Source organism: Equus asinus, chromosome 26 (genome assembly GCF_041296235.1).
Source record: "Equus asinus isolate D_3611 breed Donkey chromosome 26, EquAss-T2T_v2, whole genome shotgun sequence".
Classification (NCBI taxonomy): Eukaryota; Metazoa; Chordata; class Mammalia; order Perissodactyla; family Equidae; genus Equus; species Equus asinus.
Window position 1 is genome coordinate 40,593,582 of NC_091815.1, and position 13,785 is coordinate 40,607,366.

Consider the following 13,785-nt stretch of genomic DNA (forward strand, 5'->3'; position numbering starts at 1 on the left):
AGAAAAGGAACTAAGGCACAGAATGTTAATGAACTTACAAGATATTATGTTTGATAAAAATAGGGGCCGGCCTGGTTGCATAGTGGTTAAGTTCATGCGCTCCTCTTCTGTGGCCCAGGGTTTACAGGTTAGGATCCTGGACATGTACCTACACACTGCTTATCAAGCCATGCTGTGGTGGCGTCCCACATCAAAATGGAGGAAGATTGGTAACGGATGTTAGCTCAGGGCCAATCTTCCTCACCAAAAAAATTTAAAAATTAAAAAAAATAGGAATAATAAGAAGTTGTCACATATTGAGGAATATGGGGAAGATATTCCAGTTTAAATCTGTTTCAGCCTAAAACTTGTTTTCCCAGAGCAGCCTGACTTATGGCCAACTGAACACACATCATACCTCTGCTTCAAGCATTTTCCCAGAGCAAAGAGCACACGCTTTAAAGACAGGGATGTGGTGTCTCCCTCTCTCTGACACCAATACCAGTACTTTGAAGATAAGCTCTTCTTCCCAGAGAACCAAGGTCACATTGACCTGCTGTGTATGTGCTAGATTGTAGCAAAACATCTCCTTGTGACCTGTGGGAAAAATTGTATTCCTGTCATGCTTCATGTATGCTCTCTGTTCCGAAATGATATGTAACCACTCTGTGAACCACGCTTCACAGTGCTTTCGTCACTGGGGAAGAAAGCAGTTCTGGGACAGTCCTCAGCTCATTAAATATTACTCTATCTTTGTTATCTATAGATTAGTTATTGATTATTTGTGTCTACATGATGAAAGGAAGTATCTAGAAGAAGAACATTAAAAAATACATTGAAATAGGGAAGACCCACACATATCGAAGTAGAAAAGAAAAAGACCCTTTGACCATCTTTGACCACGGCAGGAACACGTTCTAAGAGACTGAGGCCCAACAAAGATGGGAGAGAAAACAAGTAAGTCCTCGTGACAGAAGTCCTCAGCCCTATGGACATTTGGGGCCAGATAACTCTTTGCTGTGGGCAGCTGTCCTGTGCACTGTAGAATATTCAGCAACGTGCTGGCCTCTACCTACTAGATGCTGGTGGCACCTACTCCCAGCTGTGATAACCAAAAATGTCTCCAGGCGTTGCCAAACATCCCCAGGGAGCAAAATCACCCCTAAGTGAGAACCACTGCCTTGCCAGAGTTAGCCCTGTTTACCTCTTCGGCCTTATCCAGGGCCACACTCCCTCCGCCAATCGATTGCAGCCTCACAGGCCTCCCCACTGTTCTCATCTGAAGGGCTCTCCCTTGCTGTTCTCTTTGCCTCCAACGCTCCCCCAGGATCTGTACCTGCCGGCGTCCTCACCACATCCAGGGTTTGGCTGAGTAAGGCCTTTGTTGGTTATTCCCTTGTGTACACATTCCTCCCTGCCTGCGCCCTTTCACCCCCTTCACAGATGTCATCACTGAACAGGAAATTGGGTGAAATACTCAGTTCCTTGATTACTGGGCCATGATGTGCCTCTCGCACAAATGTGAGCTCCCTGAGGGAAAAGAATTTGCTGTCTTGTTCACTGCAGTGTCCCCGATGCCTGGAACAGTGCCTGGTACATGGTGGGTGCCCAATAGCTGTTTTCAAAAGGGTGAATGAAAGTGTCTCGATAATATGGGCTGGCTGAGATCCAGAGTTCATAGAAAACTTACTTGGAGGACATATAACTTTATGTTAAAACTGTAAGGTTGATGAGATTATATGCGATTTATTTATATACATGTATGTTGATCTTAAGTTTAATTTTTTTTTTTGATGACCATTAGCCTTGAGCTAACATCTGCTGCCAATCCTCCTCGTTTTGCTGAGGAAGACTGGCCCTGAGCTAACATCCATGCCCATCTTCCTCTACTTTGTACGTGGGACACCTACCACAGCATGGCTTCCCAAGCAGTGCCATGTCCTCACCTGGGATCTGAACCGGCGAACCCCAGGCCTCTGAAGTGGAACGTGCGGCACTTAACCACTGTGCCATCAGGCTGGCCCCTAAGTTTAATTTTTATAAATAACATTTATCATTTGTAATCTTAAAATCTTTTGTCAAAGTAAGCATTTAAACCAGAGTTGCTATCCACTATCTTTGGCAGAATTCACATCTGTGAGGCCAAATTTACTTGAATAATACTAAGATGTTTTATGCCTTTTTGACTTTCATCCTCTCCTAATTGTACAGTGAGATTTTCCAGTGGCTACACGATGTGTGACATCTCAACAGGTCGAATGCAGAATCAGATACAAGATTTCAGCTGTCTCCTATTCACTCAGACATTAAATAGATTTGCAAAAATGTAAAACAGTGCCATGCTTCTCACTAACTATTGGTTTTAGAAAACGTAATTATCTTCCAAAGACTAACGTTACTTATGTTAACATATAACGGGTTTGTGATTGTCATTTTTCAAAGAATCAATATCTATTTTTAAACTGTATCAGAAAGCTTAATATGGTAAATATAGAAAGATATAATCCACATAAGCATAAGCCTTTGGGAGTCCTCAACAATTGGTAAGACTGTAAAGGAGTATTGAGAACAAAACATTTGAGAATCAGTGATTTAATTAATAAACATATTTCATGTGGATTTCCCTTTGTGCCCACGCCTCAGACAATTGAATTCGCCTACACTCACCCCCAGGTATCATCAGTCCATCACTACAAATACTTCCTATTTGCTAACTCATATGAGTATCTCTAGCCCCACCGGCTGCTTTAACTCCACACTCAAAAATTCAATTAGCTCCTCCTCACTTCCTCTTAGAAGTCTAATAAATATCTCAAACTTAACATATCCTAAATCAGACTATTCATTCCTCCTCAAATCTGCTCCTCCCCAAAATGTCCCCATCTCAGCGGATGACACAAATTTAGGTTAAAATCCTTGCCTCATCTTTGATACCTCTCTCTCACACCCCACATCAAATCCTTCAGCAAATATTGACACCTCTTCACATTTATCCCAAATCTGATTACTTCTCCCCAGTCCATTGCTCTCACTCTGGTCCCAGCTGCCCCCATCTCCGGTTAGGCAACCACAGTTGCCCCCTCACTAGTCCCCATGCTTCCATTCTCAATGCCCCCTCAGTCTCACCACCCCACTGCAACCAGTTATCCTTTCAAACACAAGTAAGGCTATCTCATTCCTCTGCCCAAAAACTTCCAAGAGCCTCCCACCAGCTTAGAAGAAAACAGAGAATGCTTACGGGTAAAGGCTCCATCTGACCTACTTATGCCGAACTCTGTGACCTCATCCTGATCTCCTCCCCCACTCACCATGCTCCAGCCACCCTGGACCTCTTCCTGTTTCTTGAACACATCAGGTTCTTTCCTGCCCCCATGACTTTGTCCTTGCTGGTCCCTCTGACTAGAACATTTCCTTCTCATTTCTTCACATAGGCTAGTTCCTTTTCCTCTCTTGGGTCTCAGCTTTAAAGTAATTGCGTCCGAGAGGACTTGCCTGCTCAGCCCAGCTAAAGCTGCTCACCTTCCAGACACCGTCCAGTACCTAATCCCATTTCATGTGCTTATAGTACATACTGCACCTTGAAATTCTCTTATCCCATTGTTTCTACGTTAGCTCTCTCCCCTGTTGGATTCTGAGCTCCAAGAGCAGAAAATATCTGGCTTGTTCATCCTGGTTTCCTCAGCTCAGAATATGTATACAAAAAATGTTTGTTGAGTAACAGAGAAAACAAAATAGCAATAAATAAAATAAAAAATAAAGTAAAATTTAAAAAATGGTGTGCATTGGATTCCCTCTTCCTCCACTTGAACAACTTTGAGCAGATTTCTTTCCCTCTCTGAAAAGAAATGAGTGAAAACGCCAACCCAGCAGGTCTGTAGTGCGGATTTCATGAAAAGCCTCATGAAATGGGCCTGGAACAGTGACTAGCAATTAAAAATATCTCAAACACAAAGAAGCTTAGAATTATAAGGAAGGGTCGAGAATCTGGGGCCGACCACTTGAGTCTCAATTCTGACTCTACTACTTCCTAGCTTTAACCGTTTGGGCAAGTTCCTTTATTTCTCTGTGCCTCAGTTTGTCCGCCTGTAAATATCTGAACTTACCATACAGAGGTACTGCGGGGACTAGATGCGTTAGCACATGTACTGGTTTTAGGAAAATGGTCAGCAACGGTAAATGGTCTAAAAGTGTTAATGAATCTGCGTTGGTCTTCCTTGAGGCATCTTTCACCTGGGGGATGACTAGTTATTAACAACTCTCGGCATCGGTTCTGGTGCCAGCCCACCTGTCCTATACCCCACTTCGCTTAATTGAGCAGCTGAGCAAGGTGAACCCAGCCTTGGGATGGTTTTTTCAGGACCCAAACTCCTGAATTTCTCCCCAACCAGCTCTGGGCCATCAACTCCCGCGTTCCCTGCCCAGGCCCGCCGCAACCTCGCCCATACGGCCTGATCACGCAGCTTGCAGCTGAACTGGACAAACGCAGCCCACGCGCGGCACTACGCAGGCGCGGTGAGTGGAGCCCAGAGAAACTACATTCCGGGGAGGCTCCGGGGTAGCGGCGCTGGAAGGGGCGGGGTCTAGGCCATATTTCCTAGGGTCTGCAGGAAGGAAGTGTGGCTCTGGGGAATGTCTTTATTTACTGTGTGTGGAAAGAGGCTTTTATTTCGATTTCGAGGAGTCAGTTATAAAAACGTCAAAATAAAAAAATGGAGTTCAATTTTTAAAGAAGTCATAAATTAATAGGGGACAAGTTAATTCACGAGCAAATACATAAGCAAAAGCATGAATGAGCAAAGAGAAAGCATATGGTGAAAAAATAGGGAGAGATGTTCAAACTCACTTCTACTACAAATGAGATGTATTTCTGCTAACCTACTGACAGAGATGAAAGTGGTTGTAACACACAGGGGGCATAGACGTATACACCCAAATATTGTCAAGGTGGTGTAAATTTGTACACACCTTCAACCTGGAAGTAACCATCAATTTTTTTTTTTAAAGATTGGCCCTGAGCTAACATCTGTTGTCAATCTTCTTTTTTTCTTCTTTTCCTCAAAGTCCCCAAGTACGTAGTTGTATATTCTAGTTGTAATTCCTTCCAGTTGTGCTATGTGGGACGCTGCCTCAGCATGGCTTGATGAGCAGTGCTAAGTCCGCATCCAAGATCCAAACCAGCAAAACCCTGGGCTGCTAAAGCATAGCACAGAACTTAACGGCTCAGCCGCTGGGCTGGCCCCCTAATCATCAATTTTAGTTGTTCATCCACTTAACCCAGGAGACCCACATATGAGGCTGTATCTCTCTGCGATGATATATACTAAAGATGTTCATCAAGTGTTTTGTTAACTGATACTATTTAAAAATCCTTCTGGGGGGAAGGTTTGCTAAAGGATGGCGTATTTACATAGTCTCAAAGTATCCCCCCACAAAGTACATATTAATTATCAAAGTAAAAATAGCAACTGTACAGTGGAAGTGCCAGACAATTTCTTAACCAAGTGATCACAAGGTCCCTAATAAAGGACCAAATAACATCACGTGTGTCTGGATATGATATCCTCAGAGGGACACAGAATTCCTTCTGGGGTATTCCAGCCAAATGTCTCTAACCTAAATCTAATCCTCAAGAAACATCAGACAAACCTGAATTGAGGGCAGTCTATCAAATAACTGGCCTATATCCTTCAAAAGTATCAGTGTCATGAGAGGCAAAGAAAGGCCAAGGAAATGTTTCAAGTGAAAGGATGAAAAAAAGTCATAAGTTGGGGCTGGCCCCGTGGCCGAGTGGTTAAGTTCGCGTGCTCTGCTGCAGGCGGCCCAGTGTTTCATTGGTTCGAATCCTGGGTGCGGACATGGCACCGCTCATCAAGCCATGCTGAGGCAGCATCCCATATGCCACAACTAGAAGGACCCACAAGGAAGAATATACAACTATGTACTGGGGGGCTTTGGGGAGAAAAAGGAAAAATAAAATCTTTAAAAAAAAAAGTCATAAGTGGATGCATTATATAATGCTGGACTGGACCTTCTACATGAAAAATTCACTCTAAAGAATATTATTGGGACAGTTGGCAAAATTAGAATATGGAGAGTAGATGAAGTAATATATTAATGCTAAATTTTATGAATTTTATAATTGTATTGTGGTTATGTGAGAGCATATCTACATCCTTAGGAAATATACACTGAGGAATTAAGGGGTAAAGGAACAACCGACACTCAGGATTACATTTGGGATACATGTAAAGAGAGAGTGATAAAGTAGACAAATGTGGCAAAATGTACACAACTGGTGAATTTGGGTGAAAGGTTGTGAAAATTCTTTTTATTAATCTTGCAATTCTTATGTATATTTGCAAAGATTTCAAAATAAAAGTTTAAAATTATAAACTGAAATAAAGCAAAATATGTCACCTAGCTAATCTTCCTTAGAAAAGTTTTTAGCTCTCATTCTATGAGATAATTCAATCAAGGAAGGTACACCCTAGAAAGGGTGAGTGAAATGGGTGGAGCCACCTAGGGCTAATATATAAAGGTCACTCAGACTCGACCTTCAGAACTCTCATACAGTCTTGCCCTGGAGAGCTGTTCAAACCGTAAGTTTCCTTCAGTCCTCTTTGAGGTTTGCTTGTTTGAGTGTTGGTGTGTGTGTAGGGGGGTGGTATTCGGCTATATTTAATGCTGTAGAGCTATTGTCAGATATTGTGATGAGGGGAGTTTGATCATCCAAACTTTATGGAGAATGAGTCATAGATTAGGAAAACCTGATTCAGGATTTTGATTTGGGGGTGGTTTTCCATTCTTCGTGACATTGGATATTGGCATTTTCAGACCTCTAATCCTGATGACTTCTTCTTCCATTGAAATTGGGAATATAAAAAAGTGCTCTGGGATCAGGCCCAGTGACATAGTGGTTAAGTTCACCCACTCAGCTTCAGTGCCCTGGGGTTCAAGGGTTCAGATTCCAGGCGTGGACCTACATACCACTCATCAAGACATGCTGTGGCGGTGTCCCACATACAAAATAGAGGAAGATTGACACAGATGTTAGCTCAGGGCCAGTCTTCCTCACTAAAAAAAAAAATTGCTCTGATATGCACATCAGCCCCTTAATACCCATGTCCTTCTATTTACTCAGTCAGTTCCTTGGCTAGAAATTGTAACCATGATCTTTGGAATTTTGCACTTATGTGAATATTCTCATCAACAGATTTAAATAGAACCATTTCTTTAGTGTTGCCTCCAGAGAGGAACTTGCAAAACAAGTTGAGTCTTCAATGTAGTCCAGCTAAGTGGCAAGCATTTGGCCTGATACATCTCCTAACTATGGGGTCATTGGGGGAAGAATTAACATTCACTAAGTACTTATTCTTGATGAGGAACTATATTTGATTTGGGGGATGTATTTTTATCCGCCAACCCTCCAAGTAATTCCATGCTGTGGTAGGTGTCCCACGTATAAAGTAAAGGAAGATGGGCATAGATGTTAGCTCAGGGCCAGGCTTCCTCAGGAAAAAAGAGGAGGACTGGCAGTAGTTAGCTCAAGCCTAATCTTCCTCAAAAAATAATAAATAAATAAATAAATAAATAAATAAATAAATAATGGCTCATCAATTGATAACCCAAACTCTGAGCAGGCACCCCTTTATTCTATGCATTCCCCAAGTCCCAATGCTTCCTATTCTGAATAAACCACAGTGATCCTTGACGTTCTGCCCATGGGGCCTCAGATATAACTTAATCTCCCATACATTTGATCCAGTTTTCAGGCATGAGGTACATGCACTTTTTTCTTTTTGTTTTTTCCCCAGCTTTATTGAGATATAATTGACGTATAACATTGTTTAAGTTTAAGGTGTACAACATAGTGATTTTATATATGCATAGATTGCAAAATGATTACCAAAAAAAGGTTGCTTAACACATCCCTCACCTCACATAGTTACAATTTTTTTGTGTGTGGTGAGAACTTTCAAAATCTGCTATCTTCACAACTTTCAAGTATACAATACAGTGTTGTTAACTATAGTCACCAAGCTGTACATTAGATCCCAGGGATTTATTCATCTTATAACTGGGAGTTTGTATCCTTTGACAACATTCACCCATTTCCCCCACCCCCCCACCCCTGGCAACCATCAATCTGTTCTCTGTTTCCATAAGTTTGGATTTTTCATATTCGACATATATATGAAATCATACAGTATTTGTCTTTTTCTGTCTGACTTATTTCTCTTAGCACAATCTCCTCAAGTTTCACTCATGTTGTCACAAGTGGCAGGATTTCCTTCTTTTTATGGGTGAATAATATTCTGTTGTATATTTATACCACATTTTCTTTATCCGTTCACCTGTCCATGGACACTTAGGTTGTTTCCAAGTCTTGGCTATTATATATAATGCTGCAGTGAACATAAGGGTGTAGATATCTCTTCAAGAGAGTGATTTCATTTCCTTTGGCTATATAACCAGAAGTGGAATTGCTGGGTCTTATGGCTATTTGTTTTTTTGCTATTGATTTGTATGATTTCCTTATGTATTTTGGATATTAACTCCTTACCAGACATGTGGTTGCAAATATTTTCTCCCATTCCATAGGATGCTTTTTCATTTCATTGATTGTTTCTTTGCTGTGTAGAAACTTTTTAGATTGGTGTACTCCTACTTGTTGACTTTTTCTTTTGTGGCCTGTACTTTACATGTCATTTCCGTAAAATCATTGGCAAGATGAATATCAAGGAGCTTTTTCCCTATATTTTCTTCCTGGAGTGTTACGATGTCAGGTCTTAATCCATTTTGAGTTAACTTTTTTGAGTGGTGTAGGATAGGGATCCAGTTTCATTCTTTTAACGTGAATATCCAGTTTTCCCAGCACTATTTATTAAAGAGACTATCTTTTCTCCATTAAGTATTCTTGGCTCCCTTGTCAAAAATTTATCCTTGTCAAATATTAGTTGACCATTTGTACATGTTCTGGGCTCTCAGTTGTGTTTCCTACATCTATGTGTCTGTTTTTATGTCAGTACTGTATTTTTTGGATTACCATGGCTTTGTAGTATAGTTTGAAATTGGAAGAGTGATTCCTTCATCAGTGTTCTTCCTTCTCCAGGTTGCTTTAGCTATTCAGGGTCTTTGTTGAATGTTAGGGGTTTTTTTTCTATTTCTTTAAGAAATGTCATCAGAATCTTGGTAGGGATTGCGTTGAATCTATAGATTACTTTGGATGATATGGACATTTTAACAGCATTAATTCTTCCAACCCATGAACACAGGATATATTTCCATTTATTTGTTTCTTCTTATGTCTTATAGTTTTCAGTGTGCTGATCTTTCACCTTCTTGGTTAAATTTATTCCTAAGTATTTTATTGTTTTGGATGCTATTGTAAATGGATCATTTTATTTCTTTTTCAGATAATTCATTGTTAGTTTATAGAAATGCAACTGATTTTTGTATATTGATTTTGTATCCTGCAACTTTACTGAATTTGTTTCATAATTCTAACAGTTTTTGGTGAAGCCTTTAGAATTATCTGTGTATAAGATCATGTCATCCACAGACAGATGATTTTACTTCTTCCTTTCTGATGTAGATGCTTTTTATTTCTTTTTCTTGCCTGATTACTCTGGCTAGGACTTCCAGTACTATGTTGAATAGAAATGCTGAGGGGGGCATTCTTGTCTTTTTTCTGATCTTACAGGAAAAACTTTCAACCTTTCACCCTTGAGTCTGATGTTGGCTGTGTGTGTGCTACATATGGCTTTCGTTCTGTTGAGATACATTCCTTCTATACTGGATTTGTTGGGAGTTTTTATTATCAATGGATGTTGAATTTTGTTCAACTGCTTTATCTGCATCTGTTGAGATTATTGTGTGATTTTTGTCTTTCATTCTATTAATGTGATGCATCACATTTATTGATTTTCATATGTTGAACCATCCTTGCATCCCAGGGATGAATCTCATTTCATCCTATATCCACTATTTAAGCCATCTTTCATCTTCCTCACCTTCTAACAGCTCCCTTGAAAAAGGATGTATTCGAAATTTATGTTTTCTAGAGAACTGGCATACCTTCAGAATTTAAGTAGTTCCCCAAAAGTATCTTGTACCTAAGGCATAAAGAGAAGACCAAAAGAAAATTATTATTACATAAGGTTTTCCATCACTAAATACATTTTGGATTAAAGTGTATATGTGTGCTTTTTTATTTAGGTTGCATGAGTTTCATTTGTAAAGAAAGGATGGCTCCTCTAAGGATACATGGTTTTATCCAAATTTGGAGCAAGAAGACTGGGATAACTAAATCTAGAGAAGTATTCATTGAAACAGCGGAAGGAAAAAAGGAAACCAGCCTGGTGGTCATTTTCAATTCTGGAGAATTTATAAGGGTTTTTCAGCTAAGTAATAATATTACAAGTGTGGTCCTTAGACATTGTGGAGAGAGACAAAGTTGCCTGAATTTAACTTTGAAAAACAATAGCTCCTTGTTTATTGACAAATTATCCCGCAGAGATGCTGAACAGTTGAAGATGTTCCTGGACATAGTCCATCAAAACGAATTCCAAGCACCTATGGAATCTGATAGTGATTGGCGTGTTTTTGACAGCAGAAATACACGGAAGGAAATTGACAAAACTCCATTTCACAAGGTTTGTGACATGCCAAGTTATGGATTCTTTAATACAGAAAAAGGAAGTGAGACACCTTTCCCTCAGAAGATGCCTTCATTAATATCAAAATCACCAATGCTTGTCACAACAGGCCTATTAGAAAATCAAGGTGGAAAGGGGAAAAGAATGCAATCGTCTTGTCTAGAGATGAGTGAGGGCTTCTGGGAAGAAAATAACCCCATACTAAACAAGAAACTGAAGACAAATTCCTTTAAGTATGTAAGTGGCAATGGGAAGAAACCACTGCATTTAAAAGATCCAAAAAGGGATAGAAATTCAAAATATGGACCTTCACGCAAGACCATCTCTGCTTAAAATCCTAACCTAGATAAGGCTCTTCATTCAGTCCAACTTCTCTCTTCCAAAAGCAGTTTGGAATTTCGCTCAGGACTAATGTATAGCCAGAATGATCCAGGATGTAATGAATCCCAGGTGCCCCTTGACTCTCACCCAGAACAACTATGGCAAGGCTTTCCTAATTTGGGAAATACCTGTTACGTGAATGCAAGTTTACAGTCACTATTTGCAATTCCACTGTTTGCTGATGACTTACTTAAGCAAGGTGTCCCATGGGAGAAAATTCCCTTTGGTGCTCTTGTTATGGACTTGAACCAGTTACTGGTGTTAAAAGATGTCTGTGGGGCTGGCCCCGTGGCCGAGTGGTTAAGTTCGCGCGCTCCGCTGCAGGCGGCCCAGTGTTTCGTTGGTTCGAATCCTGGGCGCGGACATGGCACTGCTCATCAAACCACGCTGAGGCAGCGTCCCACATGCCACAACTAGAAGAACCCACAACGAAGAATACACAACTATGTACCGGGGGGCTTTGGGGAGAAAAAGGAAAAAATAAAATCTTAAAAAAAAAAAAAAAAAGATGTCTGTAACGTGGAGACCAAGAAAGGGTTACTGGTAAATGTTAAAAGTACCATTTCAGTGGTTGCAGAGACATTCTCTAGCAACACTCAAAATGATGCTCATGAGTTCTTAGGTCACTGTTTAGATCAGCTGAAAGAGGACATGAAAAAATTAAACACCACTTTGAGGACTGAGAGAGAACTTGGGGATGAAAATTCGTCTCCACAGAGGTATGCTGGTAATGCTGCCACCAAGTCATTTGTTTGTCTTGTTGTTGCTAATTTTGAGTTTGAATTGCAGCACTCCATTATTTGTAAAGCCTGTGGTCAGGTGGTTCTCAAGGCAGAACCAAGTCATTATCTCTCCATCAACCTTCCCCAAGAAACAAAACCACTTCCTTTCTCTATTCAAAATTGTTTTGATTTTTTCTTTAGAGCAGAAGAACTTGAGTGTAACTGTGAGAAGTGCAAGCACAAGAGTTCTGTTGCAATGCACAAATTCAGTAGGCTTCCCAGGGTCCTTATTGTTCATCTGAAACGCTATAACTTTAGTGATGTTTGGTAGCTAGTGAAGGATAACCAGCGAGTCCATGTTCCCAAATATTTAAGCTTGTCTTCTCATTGCAATGATAATACCAAACCACCACTTCCCTTGGGCAGTAATGCACCTACTGGGGACTCCAAAGTCCTGAATGTCTCTCAAGAGATGATTTCTGAGATCATCAGCCCATCAACACCTTCAGTAAAGTTGATCTCAGAATCCAGTGAGTCCCTGGTTTTACAAATTCCATCAGAGAAGGAAGCCAAACCACAAAATTTCCGGAAAATCTGTGAAGGGTCCAGCCAAGAACAGCAGCAGAGAGACCTGGAAAAGTGTTCTACTGAATGCAGTAGAGTCAGAACTGGTAAACTCAGGAGATGGGACAGTCAGTGAAAAGAAGCTGCCAGCAGCTGACTCGATGGATCAAGGAGATATTTCTCTTCCTATGATCTGTGAAGATGCAGGTAAACCTACCAGCAGTCCACGCACAGGTCTTGTAGAGATTCATCTTCAAGAGGTAGCTGACAACCCAGAACTTAAGAAATATGAGAAAACCAATGCATTTATAGAGTTAGTGTCACTGAGTCTACTGAAGATTTTTATGAGGATAAAGAAACCTGGATTCCAGAAAGATCTGAAGGAATGGCTGAACAACTCCAGTAGCATGATGGAAAGAGAATCTATGAATAATTCCTTCAGGGGGCCAGCCCGGTGGCTGAGTGGCTGCAGCAGCCCAGGGTTTCGCAGGTTCGCATCCTGGGCGCGGACATGGCACCGCTTGTCAGGCCATGCTTAGGCGGCATCCCACATGCCACAACTAGAGGGACCCACAGCTAAAAATATACAACTATGTACCAGGGGGCTTTGGGGAGAAAAAGGAAAAATAAAATCTTTAAAAAAAAAAAAAAAAAAAAGAATTCCTTCAGCAGGAACCACCTCCAAGCATTGGGAAGCCAGATGCCCAGGAACACATAGAGAAGGACCTCAATAGTCATCAGAAGGCTAACCTGAATTCCCTTGGTGCGTTGGGTTCCGATAAGAACTCTGGAAACAAAGACATTTTAGGTACAGAGAACACAGAAGCTGAAGCCAGAGAACTGAAAAGAAATACCAAGATGAGAGACCCTCTTAATGCCTACCAGCTCATCAGTGTGGTCAGCCATCTTGGGCACTCCCTACACTCAGGCCATTACATCAGCGATGTTTATGACTTTCAGAGGTAGGCCTGGTTCACGTACAGTGATTTACAAGTATCACAAATCGAAGAGTTCGTAATGCAGGAGGCTAGGCTATGCACTGGGTATATCTTCTTTTACACGCACAATGAGATCTTTGAGGCACTGTTGGGAAAGGCAGAGAATTCCCAGGTACTTAGAACAGAGGTAGGGAAGATCCTTCAGGAGGAATAAGAGGAAGATGACTCATTGCACAAATCTCTTGACTGTCTCACGCAGTCCCACTTCCTCCACAGAAGGAAAATTCTGAACGCTGCCGGGAGATGAAGAGACAAGTAGCTCAAGAGGAAAGTTCAAGTTGAAACACCCGTTTTAGGGAAATATCTATTCTAACTCTGCAGCAGACACCTAGATCCCATGGCTCAGGCTGATATGGATTGTTCTCTCCTGCAAGATTAGAAAGGCGCTTTTTAGGTGGGAATGCAGTGGGTTTTCAAACGTTGTTCCTACACCAGCAGCGCAGCTGTAGCCAGGGGCTGATTAGAAGTGCAACATTTTGAATC

The 13,785-nt window shown here is 41.1% G+C and overlaps 1 protein-coding gene across 1 annotated transcript; it reads left to right on the forward strand.

Annotated features, from left to right (window-relative positions):
* Positions 1-10,226: 10,226 nt before the first annotated feature.
* Positions 10,227-13,456, forward strand: USP29 (ubiquitin specific peptidase 29). The gene is given in 6 exon segments (XM_070498252.1): positions 10,227-11,292; positions 11,527-12,386; positions 12,388-12,616; positions 12,619-12,706; positions 12,833-12,843; positions 12,945-13,456. Coding segments are annotated over 6 exon segments (2,766 nt in total).
* Positions 13,457-13,785: the final 329 nt, after the last annotated feature.